The sequence below is a fragment of the Octodon degus genome, unplaced genomic scaffold, assembly GCF_000260255.1.
Source record: "Octodon degus isolate 3935 unplaced genomic scaffold, OctDeg1.0 scaffold00073, whole genome shotgun sequence".
Taxonomy (NCBI): domain Eukaryota; kingdom Metazoa; phylum Chordata; class Mammalia; order Rodentia; family Octodontidae; genus Octodon; species Octodon degus.
The window spans coordinates 1,796,865-1,812,013 of NW_004524649.1; the positions used below are offsets into that span (position 1 = coordinate 1,796,865).

A 15,149-nucleotide genomic window follows, 5' to 3' on the forward strand; every position below is an offset into this window, starting at 1 on the left:
GCTGGTTTGGTGTTCATGAATTTCCTCAAGTGTTGTTTGTCACAGAAATATCTTATTTCTCCATCGGGTTTTTTTTTTCCCCCGTGGTTGACTCAGTCCGCCCTGGGGGCAGGGCTGGCATAGGATGTGGCATCAGGGGATGAACCGCGGTCCCTGCACACTTGCCTAAGCTTGCCTAAGGAGGCGCTTTAGCCCGGTGAGCTATCTCGCCAGCCGTATCCATCAGTTTTGAAAGATAGTTTTATAGGTACATCAATCTGGATGTTGGATGTTGTTTTCTTTTAAGTGTTTTCTTGAAATACTTTAGTTCAGACTGTCCTTGCCTTGAGGGTTTGTGTTGAGAAGTCTTCCGTGATTCTCATGGGCTTTCCCATGAAAGGGTGTTTTTTTTTTTTCCTCTGACAGCTTGCTATTTATTTATTTATTTGGTACAGGGTCTACAGGACCTCACTACACAGATTGGATTTGTAGTTATCCTCCTGTTTTCAGCCTCCCAAGCACTGAAGGATTTTTTTTCCAGCCTCAGGGCATTTTTGGTTTGGCGTATCTGGGTTCGAACCACAGCATCTGAGCCTGACTGCTTTGTTTAAGCAGGCACTTAAACAACTGAGCTAATGGGCAGCCCCCCCCCCAAGCACTGAGATTACAGGCATGCAACACCACACCCAATCTCAGTTGGCATCTGACTGCTCCCCAGGGGCAGGGCTGGCATTGCATGCTTGTGATTGAACCCCCCATTGTGTGTGCCTAACCAGGTGCTTTAATCCACTGAGCTATCTGGCTGGCCCTTCTGACAGCTTATAATACTCTATTCTGGTGTTGAATTTCTGGAATCTTGACTATTATATGTCCTGACATAGAATTTTTTTTTTTTTTTTCGGAACCGGGGATTGAACTCAGGCCCATGCGCTTGCCAGGGAAACGCTTATTCCACTGAGCCATCTCCCTGGCCCCTAGATGTTTTTTGACCATGGCTGTGTCTTCATTTGAAGAAAAAGATTCTTTGAAGATACAATTAAGTGAAAGATGTCAAGGTGAGACATGTCCTGGATTTTAGTTGGATCAGAAACCCAATGACCAGGGGCTGGGGAGATGGTTCAGTAGAATAAGCGCTTCCCTGGCAAGCGCAAGGGCCTGAGTTCAATCCCTGGTTCCGCCAAAAAAAAAAAAAAGAAACCCAATGACCAGTGACTAAGAGAAAGAAGAAGGAGAAGGAGAGAAAGAGGAAGAGGAGGAAAGAGAGGAGGAGGAAGAGGAGGAAGAGGAGGAGGAGGAGGAAGAGGAGAAGAAGAAGGAGATACTGCTGCTGCTGCTGCTGCTGCTGCTTATTTGGGGCTGAGAGGCCCACAGAGGACACAGCCATTTGAAAACAGCCAGAGATTGGAGTGATCTTGCCAGAGTCAGAGGATACCAGGACCACCACAGCGTAGAAGCCAGGAAGGAAGGGCCCTTCCCACTTGCTGCAGAGGTAGTGTGGTCCTGCTGTCCCTTTGATTTCAGACTTCCAGCTTCACAACTGTGAGAGAATAAGTTTTCCTTTTTTCATTTGGTTTTTGAGACAGGGTCTTGCTATGTGGTCCAAGATGGCCTTGAGCTCATTATGTAGCCCAGGCAGGCCTTGAGTTTGTGGTGATCCTCCTGCCTCAGCCTGGGATTACAAGTGTGCACCACCAAGAGCCTAAGTTTCTAGTTTCTTTTCCCCCCACCCTTGATGGTTATGTGTCATGGAGCTCCTAGGAAACTTGGTACAGGCCTCTCATCCATCCTCACTCCCTTGAGAAGTTTGCTCATTTCACTATTTAAAAATCTCACCTTGGGCTGGAGAGATGGCTCAGTGGTCTAAAGCACCTACTTGAAACAAGCTTGGCAAAGCACAGGGACCGTGGTTCGATCCCCCAGCACCACATGCCAGCCAGCCCCACCCCCTTGTGGGCTGAGCTGGCCACACACACACAATAAATAAATGTAATAAATAAAAAGAAATAAATAATTAAAAAAATAAAAAAATAAAAATCTCACCTTTATTAACTGACGGTTCCAAATTTGTATCCCACGCTTAACCCTTCCCCTTAACTTGGTCAGAGCTGCTCACTGAGCAGCAGAAAGAGAGCCAGAGAAGGGGGAGGGAGGGAAGGAGAGAGGAAGGGAAGGAGAGAGGGTGGGGGAAGGAGGGGGAGAGAGGGGGGAAGGCAGAGAGAGAGTGAGTGAGCAAAAGAGATAGAGAAAGACAGAGACACTTTCCAGAGGGGAGAGGGGTCAGGCTGAGAGATTAGTCTTCAAAGCCACGCCCTCCCAGTGACCTGCTGCTTTCAGTTAGGCTCCACCCACTAAGTTTCCACTATCTTCCAATAATACCGTAATTTATGACTCCATCCCTGGCTTAATCCACTGATGAAATGAGAGTGCTTATGATGATGCGGTCACCTTGGAGATGCTCACATGACAAGGAATAGAGGCTTCCTGTCAGCAGCCACTGAGTGCACCCTCTTGGATCCTCTGTTGTCAGTCAGGCCTTCAGATGAGTGATGTGTCAGGATGCCCTTCCTTCCTTTCCTCCATTCTTCCTCACATCTCCCTCCCTGCTTTCCTTCTTCCCGCTCTATCTGTTTTGGAATTCATAGTTCCATGTAGTTCAGTGGTAAAGAACTTGCCTAGCATGCACAAGGTTCTGGGATTCACTCCTCAACATTTCTCCACATCCCAAATAAAAAGAAGTAAAAAGAAAAAAATTAAGTAAGGCCCAGTGGTGCATGCCTGAAATCCCAGCACTTGGGAGGCTGAGGCAGGAAGATCACTGCGAGTTTGAGACCAGCCAGGGCTGCAAAGTGAGCTCTAGGCCAACCCAAAGTAAATAGTGAGATCCTGTATCCTCAAAAAGACAATACAAAAAAATTTTCTATTTATTGACTATGGTACTATATGTATTACACATTCATCTGATATGTATAAGAAAGTGTTACAGAATGTTACATCATGACTTGGACTTTCTGGGGATTCAACTTGGGGCTTTTATCTTCAGAACCATTTTTAAGTCATTTATTTTTGGATCAGAATTACAATTTTGGTTAGTGTACATCAACTGCATGCATTTCTGTGGCTCACAGTCATATTTCCACTAGCATATGAGTGTCCCTCTCCTGTTTTCTACCTTCCCCCTCCTACAGCTTTCTCTGTCTGTAGCAGTCACCACTTTACTTTCGGGCTGAGTATCTTTTTAGCTTCTACATCTTTTTTTTCTCCCATAATTTTATTGAGAAATAAATAGCAATGAGATAGTTTCAAATCAAATTGGAAGGACAGCTCCAATAATTAACACATTATATACTGCCTTTCCAGTGGTTATTTGTTATACAACATGCAGACATGATATCCTATTTACAAACACAATTAGAACAAATCCCTCTATTCCTTGAATTAAAAGAATGCAGCTATATATCTATCCTAACCCTTTTGAATGCACAGATACAAAATGAGCATTCATCTGTATCCCCTTTTTTTGTTTAGTTCCATCATTTAAATATTATAGGTGTGTGAACTCAGCAAAATATTCCAAAATATTCCAGTAGTCCGTAAGAGTATTGGGTCTTCCACTTGACTGCCAATGTCAGAAGTTGTTGACCTGAGTTCTCTACAGCTCAACATAACAACATGGCTTTATTTCTTTTTTAATGTGTGTGTGTGGCCAGCTCAGCCCACCAGGGGGCGGGGCTGGCTGGCATGTGGTGCTGGGGGATTGAACCACGGTCCCTGTGCTTTGCTAAGCTTGTTCTAAGTAGGTGCTTTAGACCACTGAGCCATCTCACCAGCCCCCCCCCCCCAGGCTGGTTTTGAACTCGCGGTGATCCTCCTGCCTCAGCCTCTGAAGTTACCCCTACCCGATTACAACCTGACCTCAGCCTCTTCCTTCTCAAAGCTAGGACCTACTCCATCTCTGTGCTTTGCTGAGCTTGTTTTAAGTAGGTGCTTTAGACCACTGAGCCATCTCACCAGCCTCAGCTTTTGGATCTGATAAGGTCAGTCAAATCCCCTCAGGATTTATCCTGAGATCCTGTACCTCAGATTGTAGAACCTTTGTCAGTGTCAGTCATGTGGATGAGTCACGGCCATTGCTTGGCCAATGTGCTCTCTGTGAAAGCCTGAGAGAATGTTTTCTCTCCATGTGACTCTCCTTAGGCACACTCTACATCATTGATCACTTTCCTCTTTGGCCCCATAATCTCCTTGATGAGAAAATTTGGGACACAACTGAGGTACATGATGTTACAGTACAAGTTCTCATATGTCCTGAGTCTTAATTGACCTTGGTAGCTTCTACATCTTTTTTTTTTTTTTTTAATTTATTTTATTTCTGTGTGTGTGGCCAGCTCAGCCCACCAGGGGGCGGGGCTGGCTGGCATGTGGTGCTGGGGGATTGAACCACGGTCCCTGTGCTTTGCTAAGGTTGTTCTAAGTAGGTGCTTTAGACCACTGAGCCATCTCACCAGCCCTAGCTTCTACATCTTAAAGACAGTGTGCAGACAGTGTCCCTATCTTTCTGGGCCTGGGTTCTCTCACCTCGTTCTGTGTCCTCTGGTGCTGGCGTGTTGCAGTAGTACCATTTCATCCTTTCTGTCTGATTCTCTGCGGTGTGTATATAGCACATTTCTTTTATCTGTCCACCCTGGGTGGGTATGTAGGCTGATTTAGCCTTGGTGTTATTGTGCCGAGTGCCCCAATAAGTTGGGGGCACCAGGAAACCTCCTGACTGCAGTTATATGAGAGGCCCGGAGCCAGAGTCACCCACTTAAGTCACTGTCAAATTCCTGAGCTGTGGTCACTGTGACGTAATATATTTCTGTTTTGCCTTGCTCTTCAGGTGCTGTGGATTAAACCCAGGTCCTTGCACATGTTAGGCTGAGTCTGTGTCACTAGGCTGCATACTAGTTCTTTTTTTATTTTTTATTTTTTGGTAGTATTAAGGATCGAACTCAGGACCTTGCACTTGCCAGGCAAACACTTGTTCCACTGAACTATCTTTCCGGCCCTATATTTTTAAATTAAATTAAAAATTTTTATTTTTTGCTTTTTTGAGGCCAGGTCTTGCTATGTAGTTTAGGGTGATCCTGAACTCACTAGGTAGCCCAGGCTGGCCTTGAACTCATAGCAATCCTCCTGCCTCAGCCTCTTGAGTGCTATTATAAGTGTGTGCCACCAGGCCTGGCCTACATTTAATTTTTTTCATACTGGATATTGAACCCAGGGTTATTGTTGCCTTAAGACACTAAATTTTGGAGCATTTCATCTCAATAGCCAAAGATAACTGAAACAGTGTCCCAGCACTTCGTTGAGGAATGTGGGAGTACCTAGCATCTATTACTTCTCTGTCTTATTGCAAATGTTACCATCTCTAGAAGGTCCTTCTTCTTCTCCTCCTCCTCCCCCCCCCCTCCTCGTACCAGGCATTGAACTCAGGACCCTGCACTTGCCAGGCAGGTGTTTATTCTACCGAACTATTTCCTGGGTCTGTCTGTCTGTCTGTCTGTCTGTCTGTCTGTCTGTCTGTCTGCTTCTCTCTCTCTCTCTCTCTCTCTCTCTCTCTCTCTCTCTCTCTCACAGGACATTGCACTTGCCAGGCAGGCACTTATGCCACTGAGCTATTTCCCGGGCCCTAGGAGACATTTCTTGCCTATCTCTCTACATTCATCCTGTCCTATCCCACTACCTCAGAAAAACACTTCATTGTATTATAAATAAAATATAATAAAGCAGACAATACTTATTTTTGTTCCTTTAGGGGTTCATTATTTCTTCTTTCTAGGTGGAAAGTCTCATGAAGGGAAGAGCTCATCTACCTTTGTCACCTATGCTTGGTGCTCGCCGGAGCCCAATGATAGGGGCTATGGCCTTTGTCACTTCCGTGTCACTTGGGGGAAAGACAAATGTATGTGTGAGATTGAGAGGGTTTCTTCTCAGGCCGAATTTGCATGTACTTGACTTTTAAAGAAAAAAGGAACCGAGAGTCCCCACAGCCCAAGGTAGGAAAGCCACACAGCAGACGCCACTGAACCCTGGCTGCGTCCTCAGTGCCCAATGCTCCTGCAGTCATGCTGAGCCTGTACAGAAACACTGCGCATCCAGGCCGGGCAGGTAGGGCCATAGCCAGGCTAGGGCGGGGGACCAGCGGTGCTCAACATCCGAGTTACTCTGCTGGCAGCTGGGGGTGAAGACCAGGGCCTGAGGGGTGGAGGAAGGAACGGGCCAGGACCTGACTAACTTTTTCTCTGGAAGGGAACATGCTACAGCAGGAGGAGGAGGAGGAGGAGGATGGAGATGACTATGAGAACACAGCGCCACCGTATAAGGACCTTCCTCCCAAGCCAGGTTAAAGGATTTCTTGGGGATCAGGTGTGGATGCTGGGGATGGTGGAGGGCTCAGGGTTGCCAGGGAACTGGCTGGGCACTGGAGACACACAGTCTCCTAGGTGGCCAGTCCAGCCCAGGCGCCATGGTGTCAGAGCCCTGGAGCGCCAACTTTCCCGTGAGGACCCTCGAGTCTGATGCGGGAGGCAGTCTGTGGTCTGTGTTGATGGAAGAGAAGGGAGGAAGGGAACGGAGAAACCCTGAGGGGGTCAAGGGCTCGCTTCCAATGATGAGGACTGGTGTCCTCATGAGAGGACACTGGCATGGATCCTGAAGGACCAGCAGGGACTAGTTAGGGTGGGTGCAGAGCTGCTGAGGCATGGAGCTGGTGTCTGGGAAACTGGCTGTTGGCTCTCCGGCACTCTTACATTTCCACCCAAGGCTGGGTCCTTTTGTTGTTCTTGGAGACCGGGTCTCACTGTCTTGCTCAAATTAGCCGTGGGCTCTAGGTCTCGGGATCCTCCTGGCTCAGCCTCCTGAGCAGCTGGGACTGGAGGTGCACATCAACATGCCAGACTCAAGACTTGGGCAACCCACCAAGGCTTGACAGGGTTCCTCAGGAGTCTGCTAAGTGAATATAAAGGCTTTTCTGAGTAGTTGTCATGAGGGGTCTTCATTCCCGCGTGGCTGAACAGAGCCACCCAAAGGGATAGGGCTTTCCTTTCTTCCTCCTGCCCTCCCCTCTCCTGTCCCCTCCCTCCCTCTCTCCTTCTCTCCTTCCTTCCTTCCTTCCTTCTTTCCTTCCTTCCTTCCTTCCTTCCTTCCTTCCTTCCTTCCTTCCTTCCTACATAGTACTGGGTGTTTGAACCCAGAGCCCTCACACTTAGCTACATCACCAGTCTTTCCAAACTTTTAAAAATTTGTGACAAGGTCTTGGTAAGTAGCTAAGATGTCCAGGCTGGGCTTGAACTCTTGATCCTCCTGCCTCAGCCTGCCAGAGTGATGGGATGACAGGCATGTGCTACCACACCAGGCTTACATCCTGCATCCCTGAGGTCCAGGGATACATGAGGCTACATGTGAGATGGAGGTGTGTTGGACTGTGATGTTGGTTTCCTTGTTGACCTCAAACTGTCTGGTTGGGATCCTCAAATTAACTCCAAGACCAAACTCTCTCCCTGACTTAGGGCCACCTCCTCCCCACATAGCCCTCTCTTTCTCCAACTCCAAATGCAGCCCACTTCCATTTCCAAGTCCAGTTTCTGCCTTTTCTTTTCTTTTTTCTTTCCTGTTCTGTTTTGTTTTGAGACAGGGTCTCACTATGTAGTCCAGGTTGGCCTTGAGCTCACTATGTAGCTCAGGCTGGTTTTGAACTTACAGTGATCCTCCTGCCTCAGCCTCTGAAGTTACCCCTACCCGATTACAACCTGACCTCAGCCTCTTCCTTCTCAAAGCTAGGACCTACTCCATCTCTTTTTCTCCCTGATTTCTGAACCTAGCAGGCCTTGCCGTTAGCCCTTCTAACCACACCCTCACTTAACATCTGTCTCAAAAAAAAAAAAAAATCTGTCTCCCACAGCTATTGCTACCTTCCTTCACCATAGTCGCCCCATCTATGGCCGCCCAATCCCAGTATGAGCTCCATCCCCACTTTTGTTTTTTAATGCATTTGGTACAGGGTCTCACTATGCAGCTTGGATTTATAGGGATCCTCCTGTTTTCAGCCTCCCCAGTGCTGGGATTACAGGTGTGCGCCACCATGCCTGGTCTCTATCTCCACTTTTGCACTCAACTGTAACCTCTGCTCAGGGTGACCAACTGTCCCATTTCCTCCAGAACTGAGGGCTTCCCTGTGATGTGGGAATCTAATCCAAGAAAAGTCTAACTGGGCTTGTCGGTGCACATCTATAACTCCAGCTACTCAGGAGGCTACCTGGGGCAATTCCATCTGTTAAAACACTCAGGCAATTCAAGATGGTTGTTCATTTTACCTTCTCTTCCTTTTCCTGTTCTTTCTTTCTTCATACTCTCCCACCTCTTTTTTTTTTTTTTTTTAAATTTTTATTTATTTATTTATTTTTTAAATCACAGGGTCTTACTATGTAGCCCAGGCTGGTCTCTCACTTGAGATCCTCCTGCCTCAGCCTCCCAAGTGCTGGGATCACAGGCACGCACCATCACACGGGCTGATCACGATGCCCTAATTCTGTCCACTCACCCTAATTCAGTTCTCCCCCCCACCTCCATCTCTACTCCCGCCTCCAGCTGTGGCCCTGCCCTTATTTCCATCACTTCCTTCAATTTTGGTCCCATCCTCACATCTGCCCTAACCCTATTTTATTTCTCTTTTCCAGGTTCAGGAGCTCCACCGAGACCACCCAAGGCAGGTAAGCTGGGGCTAGGGGTACAGAGGACCCAAAGCTGGTTTGACCCCGCTCTACACCTGAACAATCGTTCTTCCTTTGGCAGGAAATAAAGTGGAGAGCCCCACTCTTCCTCCCAAACCCCCAAGGATTACAGGTGAGCATCCAGGGCTGGGAGGTTCCTGCTCGCCTGGCGGAAGCCCTGCTCTGAATGACTGTAGCCTTTCTGCTCCTTCTTCCAGCCCTGGATCTCCCCCCAGTAACCTCTGCGTCTCCTCCCTTTGGTGAGTGCGAAAAATTCTTTAAGGAGCAAGAGAAGGGCTGCCTCGAGGTTTCTTTTTCATCCTCATTTCTGTCCAGAGGACAAAATTGATGTTGGTCTAGGGAACCAGAGTGTCGCAGCAACAAACCTCTGTCTTTTTCCTCCAAGGTGCCAACTCTCGGGAGCCTCCTCCGTTCCCGCGGCCGTCGCTAACTAGTAAGTCTTCCTTCCGGCCGTCCTTAACTAGAAAGTCTTCGACCCCTCGCGGTGTCTCCCTAGCTCCCCCTCCTGGTGAGCAGTATATTTTAACCAGAACTACATATTACTCTAGAGAGAAAACGGCAGAGGAGCTTCTTCAAAAACTGGTCCGTCCTTAAAACAAAACCTGGTCTTTCCCGCATCTAGACCAGGCTCCCAGGAGGCGGAGATGTTTCCTGGGGACTCTTAAGGTCCCTTCCTGCTTACAGCTGATATAGGAGCCAGTTGTGGTGATGCACGCCTGTAACCCCAGCGCTCTGCGTCTGGGAGGCAGCGGTTGGAGGATCACAAGTTCAAGCCCAGCCTGGGTAACTTAGCTACTTAGTGAGACACTATCTCAAAGTAAAGTTAAAAACCATAAGAAAGGGCTGGGGATGTAACTCAGTGCAAAGGCACTGGGTTTAACAGTCAGTGTTATAAAGAAAAAAAGGAGACGAGGAAAAAGAGGAGGAAAAAAAAAGGAGAAGGGCAGTAGGAAGAGACGGAGGTGAAGAAACAGGAAATGTTCTGTGTCTCCAAATTAAGGATCCACAGATCCCTTGAGTGGGGCGCTGCCTGGGCATGTGATGTTGGGGAGTAAGAAATAATGTATCATGGATATTAAGAGCAAAGTTCCACTCTCCAATGTATGACCTCTCCAAGCCTCGATTTGCTTACCTGCAAAATGGGAATAATGCTTATCTCTGCATCATGGTAGGAATGAGGCTTCCATAAGCTACGAGAGAGCACTATGGCTAGCACCTATTAATGTTCTGACCTGTGCTCTGGCTTCCTCAGTACTCTCTTGGTGTCCCTACTTGGTGACACAGACAAGATTTGAGACCTCCATCCCAGCTGCTCTTGGAGGAAGGCTCAAGGCTCCTTTCATTGCTCTGTGAAGCACCCGTATGGGTTTCTCTGTCTCCCTCCCCAGCCTCAGCAACTCCAGTGCCCTGGATCAGCCTGAAGCCTGGGGGTTCTGGGGGCCAACGGGAGGAGAGGTTGTTGATAATCCTGTGTCTGCTGGTGGTGACTTCCCTGCTCCTGAGCGGCATCAGTCTGATTGTGGCCCTTCTTAAGTGTGAGTAGGGTGGAGGGGTGGAGGTGGGGGGATATGGAGAGAGCTTGGGGGAGGGGCACGGGAGGCGGGGCTCAGGCTGGACTCTTCCTCTCCCAGACCGGCAGGTGGTGGAGGCGCTGAGCGAGGTGTCCGTCCAGCAGAGGGCATGGCGGGAGAACGGTGAGCGCTTCTGGCGTTGCTTCCAGTGCGCGTGGTCAGAACCAGCACCGGGGCTGAGCCCAGCTCCGAGCCCAGCCAGTCTCCCTCTTTGTCATATACTCAGCTGAGTACCTGGGTGGGGGTGGGAGGATCCACTGTAGTTCTTGTCACGTACCCGTGCCCGCGAAGCGTGTGCGTATGTGTGCGTGCACATGCAGACCTCCTTCTCCTCCCAACATGGTCGCACGAGCCATCTGTGGCTGTTGAGAGCTTAAAACACAGCCGGTTCAAAATTGGATGAGGCACAATGACTGTAAAGTGCACACCAATTTCATTTCTTACATCCTTTTTATTCTCTGTATATTTCAATATATAATAATTACATTCATCTTGGGGAATTGGTACACATACATATTGCATCTTAATCAATTTCATTCTCCTTTTCTCCCTGCCCTTCATTTTCCCTCCTTCCCAGTTGCATCTCCAATTTCCTCCTCCTACCTCCCCTCCCCTCCCCTCCCCTCTCCTGTTTTGAGACAGTATCTCACTACATAGTTTAGGCTGGCCTTGAACTCGTCATGTGGCCCAGGCTGGCCTCCTCCCTCAGCTTCCCAAGTGCTGGGATGACAGGTGTGCACCTACAGACCTGTCTTCTACCATCTCCCTTTTAGCTTGCTCTTTATTTTATTTATTTTTTTTTAAATTTTATTTATTTATGTGTGTGTGTATGTGTGTGTGTGTGTGTGTAGCCAGCTCAGCCCACCAGGGGGCGGTGCTGGCTGGCATGTGGTGCTGGGGGATTGAACCGTGGTCCCCGTGCTTTGCAAGCTTGTTCTAAGTAGGTGCTTTAGACCACTGAGCCATCTCACCAGCCCCAGCTTGCTCTTTAAATTATTTATATTTTCAATTTCTCATGTAAGAGAAACCATGCAACATTTAATATTGTTTGATTAGAATTATGTTTGTAAGATCCATCCATTGTTCTACAAATAACTTCTTTGTGGCTGAGCATTACTCCATTGTGCATGTGTACCACATTTGCTTTATCCATTGTGTGGTTATAAGCAGGAATATGCATGCATTGCTATAAATGATGACTTCACTCTTCTATTTATTTATTTTGTGTGTGGCCAGCTCAGCCCACCAGGGGGCGGGGCTGGCAGGTGTGTGGTGCTGGGGGATTGAACCGTGGTCCCTGTGCTTTTGCTTAGCATGTTCTAAGTAGGTGCTTTAGACCACTGAGACATCTCACCAGCCCGATGACTTCACTCTTTTGGAAAGATACCTGGAAGAGAGATGGTTGGGTCAAATGGAATTTCTCCTTTTCTTTTTTTCCCCCCGGGAATGTTCTGACCGATTTTCATAGTAGTTCTACTAGTTTATGTTCACACCTCCAGTGTGGGAAATTTTCTCTCCCTGCGCACTCTTCCCAGGCTAGTGTTTCTAGAATGAAATGGAATAGAATAAGAGTAAGATGTCCCAATTTGGTGAAAGATGCTAAACTTGCTTCAAGAAACAATGGAGTACATATTGAAATATAATATTGAGGATATATAGGGATACGTTAAAAATAGCACTTGATTATTTTTGGTGCTGCTGCTGATAGAACACGGGGCCTCATAATACACAGTAGGTAAATGTGCTGTCTTTTTTTTTTTTTTTTTGGTACCAGGGGTTGAACTCAGGACCTTATGCTGGCCAAACAGGCACTTAAGCCACTGAGCTATCTCTCTGGCCCGATGCTCTATTATTGAACAGCATCCTCAGCCTTCAATTTAATGTTACTTATTTCTCTTGACTTAAAGATATGATCATATTCAGGTGTGGGAACATATGCTTGTATTCCCAGGCATTTAGGAGGCTGAGGTAGGAGGATCACAAGTTTAAGGCCATAGTTGGCAATTTAATGAGAACTTGTCTCAAAATAAAATAAAAGTAGCAGCTACTAACAAATTTAAAATTGCACAGCCAGGTGTGGGGGTGCACATTTGTGATTCTAGCATCCAGGAGGCTGAATGTTTGAGGCTGTGAGGTTTTTTTCCCATAATTTTATTGAGAAACAAATAGCAATGAGACAGTTTCAAACCAAATTGGCAGGACAGTTTCAATAATTAACACATTGCATACGTTCTTCGTAGTGGTTAATTGCTGTACAAGATGTGGACATGATATCCTATTTACAAACACTATTAGAACAAATCCCTCTATTCATTAAGAGAATATAACTATATATCTATCCTAACCATTTTCAATACACAGATACAAAATGGACATTCATCTGTATCCCCTTTTTTTTGTTTAGTTCCATTATTTGAATATTATAGGTGTGTTAACTCAGTAAAATATTCTAAAAAAGAGTCCAGTAGTCCATAATAGTATTGGGTCTTCCGCTTCACTGGCAATGTCAGAAATTGTTGACCTGAGTCCCCTACAGCTCAACATAACAGCATGGCTTTACTTCCTTTTTTAAAAAAATTTTATTTATTTATGTGTGTGTGTGTGTGTGTGTGTGTGTGGCCAGCTCAGCCCACCAGGGGGCGGGTCTGGCTGGCATGTGGTGCTGGGGGATTGAACTGTGGTCCCTGTGCTTTGCTAAGCTTGTTCCAAGTAGGTGCTTTAGACCACTGAGCCATCTCACCAGCCCTGGCTTTACTTCTTATACTTGTTTTTTATACTTTTCTGCTGGATGGTTAAGACCAAGATAAAGCAAGACCTATGCAACAAGAGTTGTAGCTTTTGGGTGTGATAAGGTCAGTGAAATCCCCTCAGGATTTATCCTGAGATCCTGTACCTCAGATTGTAGATCCTTTGTCAGTGTCAGCCATGTGGATGAGTCACGGCCATTGCTTGGACAATGTGCTCTCTGTGAAAGTGAGGCTGTGAATTTGAGGCCAGCCTGGGCTACAGAGTTGAAGACCAGCCTGAACTGCATAGTGAGACCCTGTCTCAAAGCAAAAACCAAAACCAAAGAACACCAATCCCCGCTTCCAAATTGCACAACTAATTCACACTGGGTTTCTTTTTCTTTCTTTCTTTTTTTTCTTTTCTTTTCTTTTCTTTCCTCTTTCCTTCCTTCCTTCCTTCCTTCCTTCCTTCCTTCCTTCCTTCCTTCCTTCTTTCTTTCTTTCTTTCTTTCTTTCTTTCTTTCTTTCTTTCTTTCTTCCCGATTTCAGCCCACTGCACTAGAGCCCAGGTGCAGGCTCCTCTTGCTTTTCTCTTGGTGTCTGCAGCTGGTGAGTGGGGGAGGATGGAGGTGGTGCCGAGTCTCTAACCCTCTAACCCTCTGGCCTGTCCTCTCTGACAGTGACTGGCGGAATGGGGCTGGCAGGCCTGAGGAAGGACATTGACCGTGTAAGAGCTGACACAAACCAGTCGCTGGTGGAACTTCAGGGCTTATTAAGTGAGTGGGACTTGGGGGACTGCTCAGATAGGGATGGCATGGCAGAGCTGGCCCTGTGGCGTTGGTCAACAAGAGAAACTTTTCTCTGCTACCCCTTGGAGTTGACTAGGTTTTATCCTGTATTGAAAATCTGTGCACCTGGGTATACTGTGTCTGTAATACCCTTTCCCTGAAAAAAATTACGTGGTCTTAGGCAAAGAGTGCATGACTCCTCTAAAATGTATTATAGCATTTTCTTACCTTCTTTCATGGCTTACATGCATGTGGGGGTCATTCCTAAGTGAGTACATTTTTTAAAAATTTATTTTTAACATAGCTAAATGAACTTTATTACTACACAGTTCAGACTCGTAGTGATCCTCCTGCCTCAGCCTCCCCAGTGCTGGGCTTAGAGGTGTGTGCCACCATGACCGGATGGAGAGAAGCTTTGACTGACACTTCAGCTACTCGCCAGCTTCTTTGAAAAGTACCTGCCTATACTGATTTGAAGCTTTACATATTTCTACGAATTTACCAGCCATCTACAATTTGTGAAATCAGTTTTGTTACATTTTTATGACTTAATACATCACTGCTCTGCTAGTCTGTGTGACCTCACCACCGCCCAGGGCACACGGTGTGGCTCACGATGCCAGAGCCTCCTCCTGACCACATACTCTCTTGTCTCCAGAGTGTGCCAGGGTCACCTGCCCTGAGAAGTGGCTGCCCTTTGAGAACAAGTGCTACTACTTCTCGTCGAGGACCAAGTCATGGGATGAGGCCCGGATGTTCTGCCAGGATAACTACTCTCACTTGGTCATCATCAATAGCCTGGCCGAGCACGTGAGCCACCCCCGCTGGGCCCTTGGGAACCTGCAGGGCCAGCCGGGAGTCACAGACTCTCTAACTGTCGGGATGGAGAGAGATTAGATTTACTCTTGAATTACTAAAATGGGTGTGGTGGCACAGGCCTGTAATCCTGGTGAGTTCCAGGCCAGCCTGGACGATGTAGTGAGACCTGTAGAGATTTGTTGGTCTCTCGGTCGTCCCTGGAAGAAAACGGCAGGAAGTTTTAGAAAATAAAAACAAGAGACAATAGGTGAGGTCAGGTGAGGGGCCATGCCTGATTGGCAAAGTGCCCCCGAACAGCAGTAAGGGCGTTTATTTATACCTTTGCAAAGTTGTAAGACACAAGGTTGCCCACCGACTAATAGCTGACAGTGTCCAGGCAGGATGTTTTCTCAAGACTGAGGTGGTTGGACTGTTTCAGACAATGATGCTTCATCTTGCCCTCCCACATATGATCAATTTCAGCTTCAGCAGCTCCCAACAGAGACCCTATCTCAAAAA

General features: G+C 47.1%; 1 protein-coding gene across 1 annotated transcript in view; it reads left to right on the forward strand.

Annotated features, from left to right (window-relative positions):
* The first annotated feature begins 5,986 nt into the window (after positions 1–5,986).
* Positions 5,987–15,149, forward strand: part of Clec17a (C-type lectin domain containing 17A) — a 17,922-nt gene continuing 8,759 nt past the window's right edge. Inside the window, exons 1-10 of the mRNA XM_023720191.1 lie at positions 5,987–6,126; positions 6,268–6,360; positions 8,694–8,726; positions 8,809–8,859; positions 8,945–8,986; positions 9,133–9,180; positions 10,136–10,282; positions 10,379–10,441; positions 13,725–13,820; positions 14,491–14,642. Of these exons, the coding sequence (XP_023575959.1) occupies positions 6,084–6,126; positions 6,268–6,360; positions 8,694–8,726; positions 8,809–8,859; positions 8,945–8,986; positions 9,133–9,180; positions 10,136–10,282; positions 10,379–10,441; positions 13,725–13,820; positions 14,491–14,642 (768 nt within the window). The 5' untranslated portion in view covers positions 5,987–6,083. The remainder of the gene's footprint in view (positions 6,127–6,267; positions 6,361–8,693; positions 8,727–8,808; positions 8,860–8,944; positions 8,987–9,132; positions 9,181–10,135; positions 10,283–10,378; positions 10,442–13,724; positions 13,821–14,490; positions 14,643–15,149) is intronic.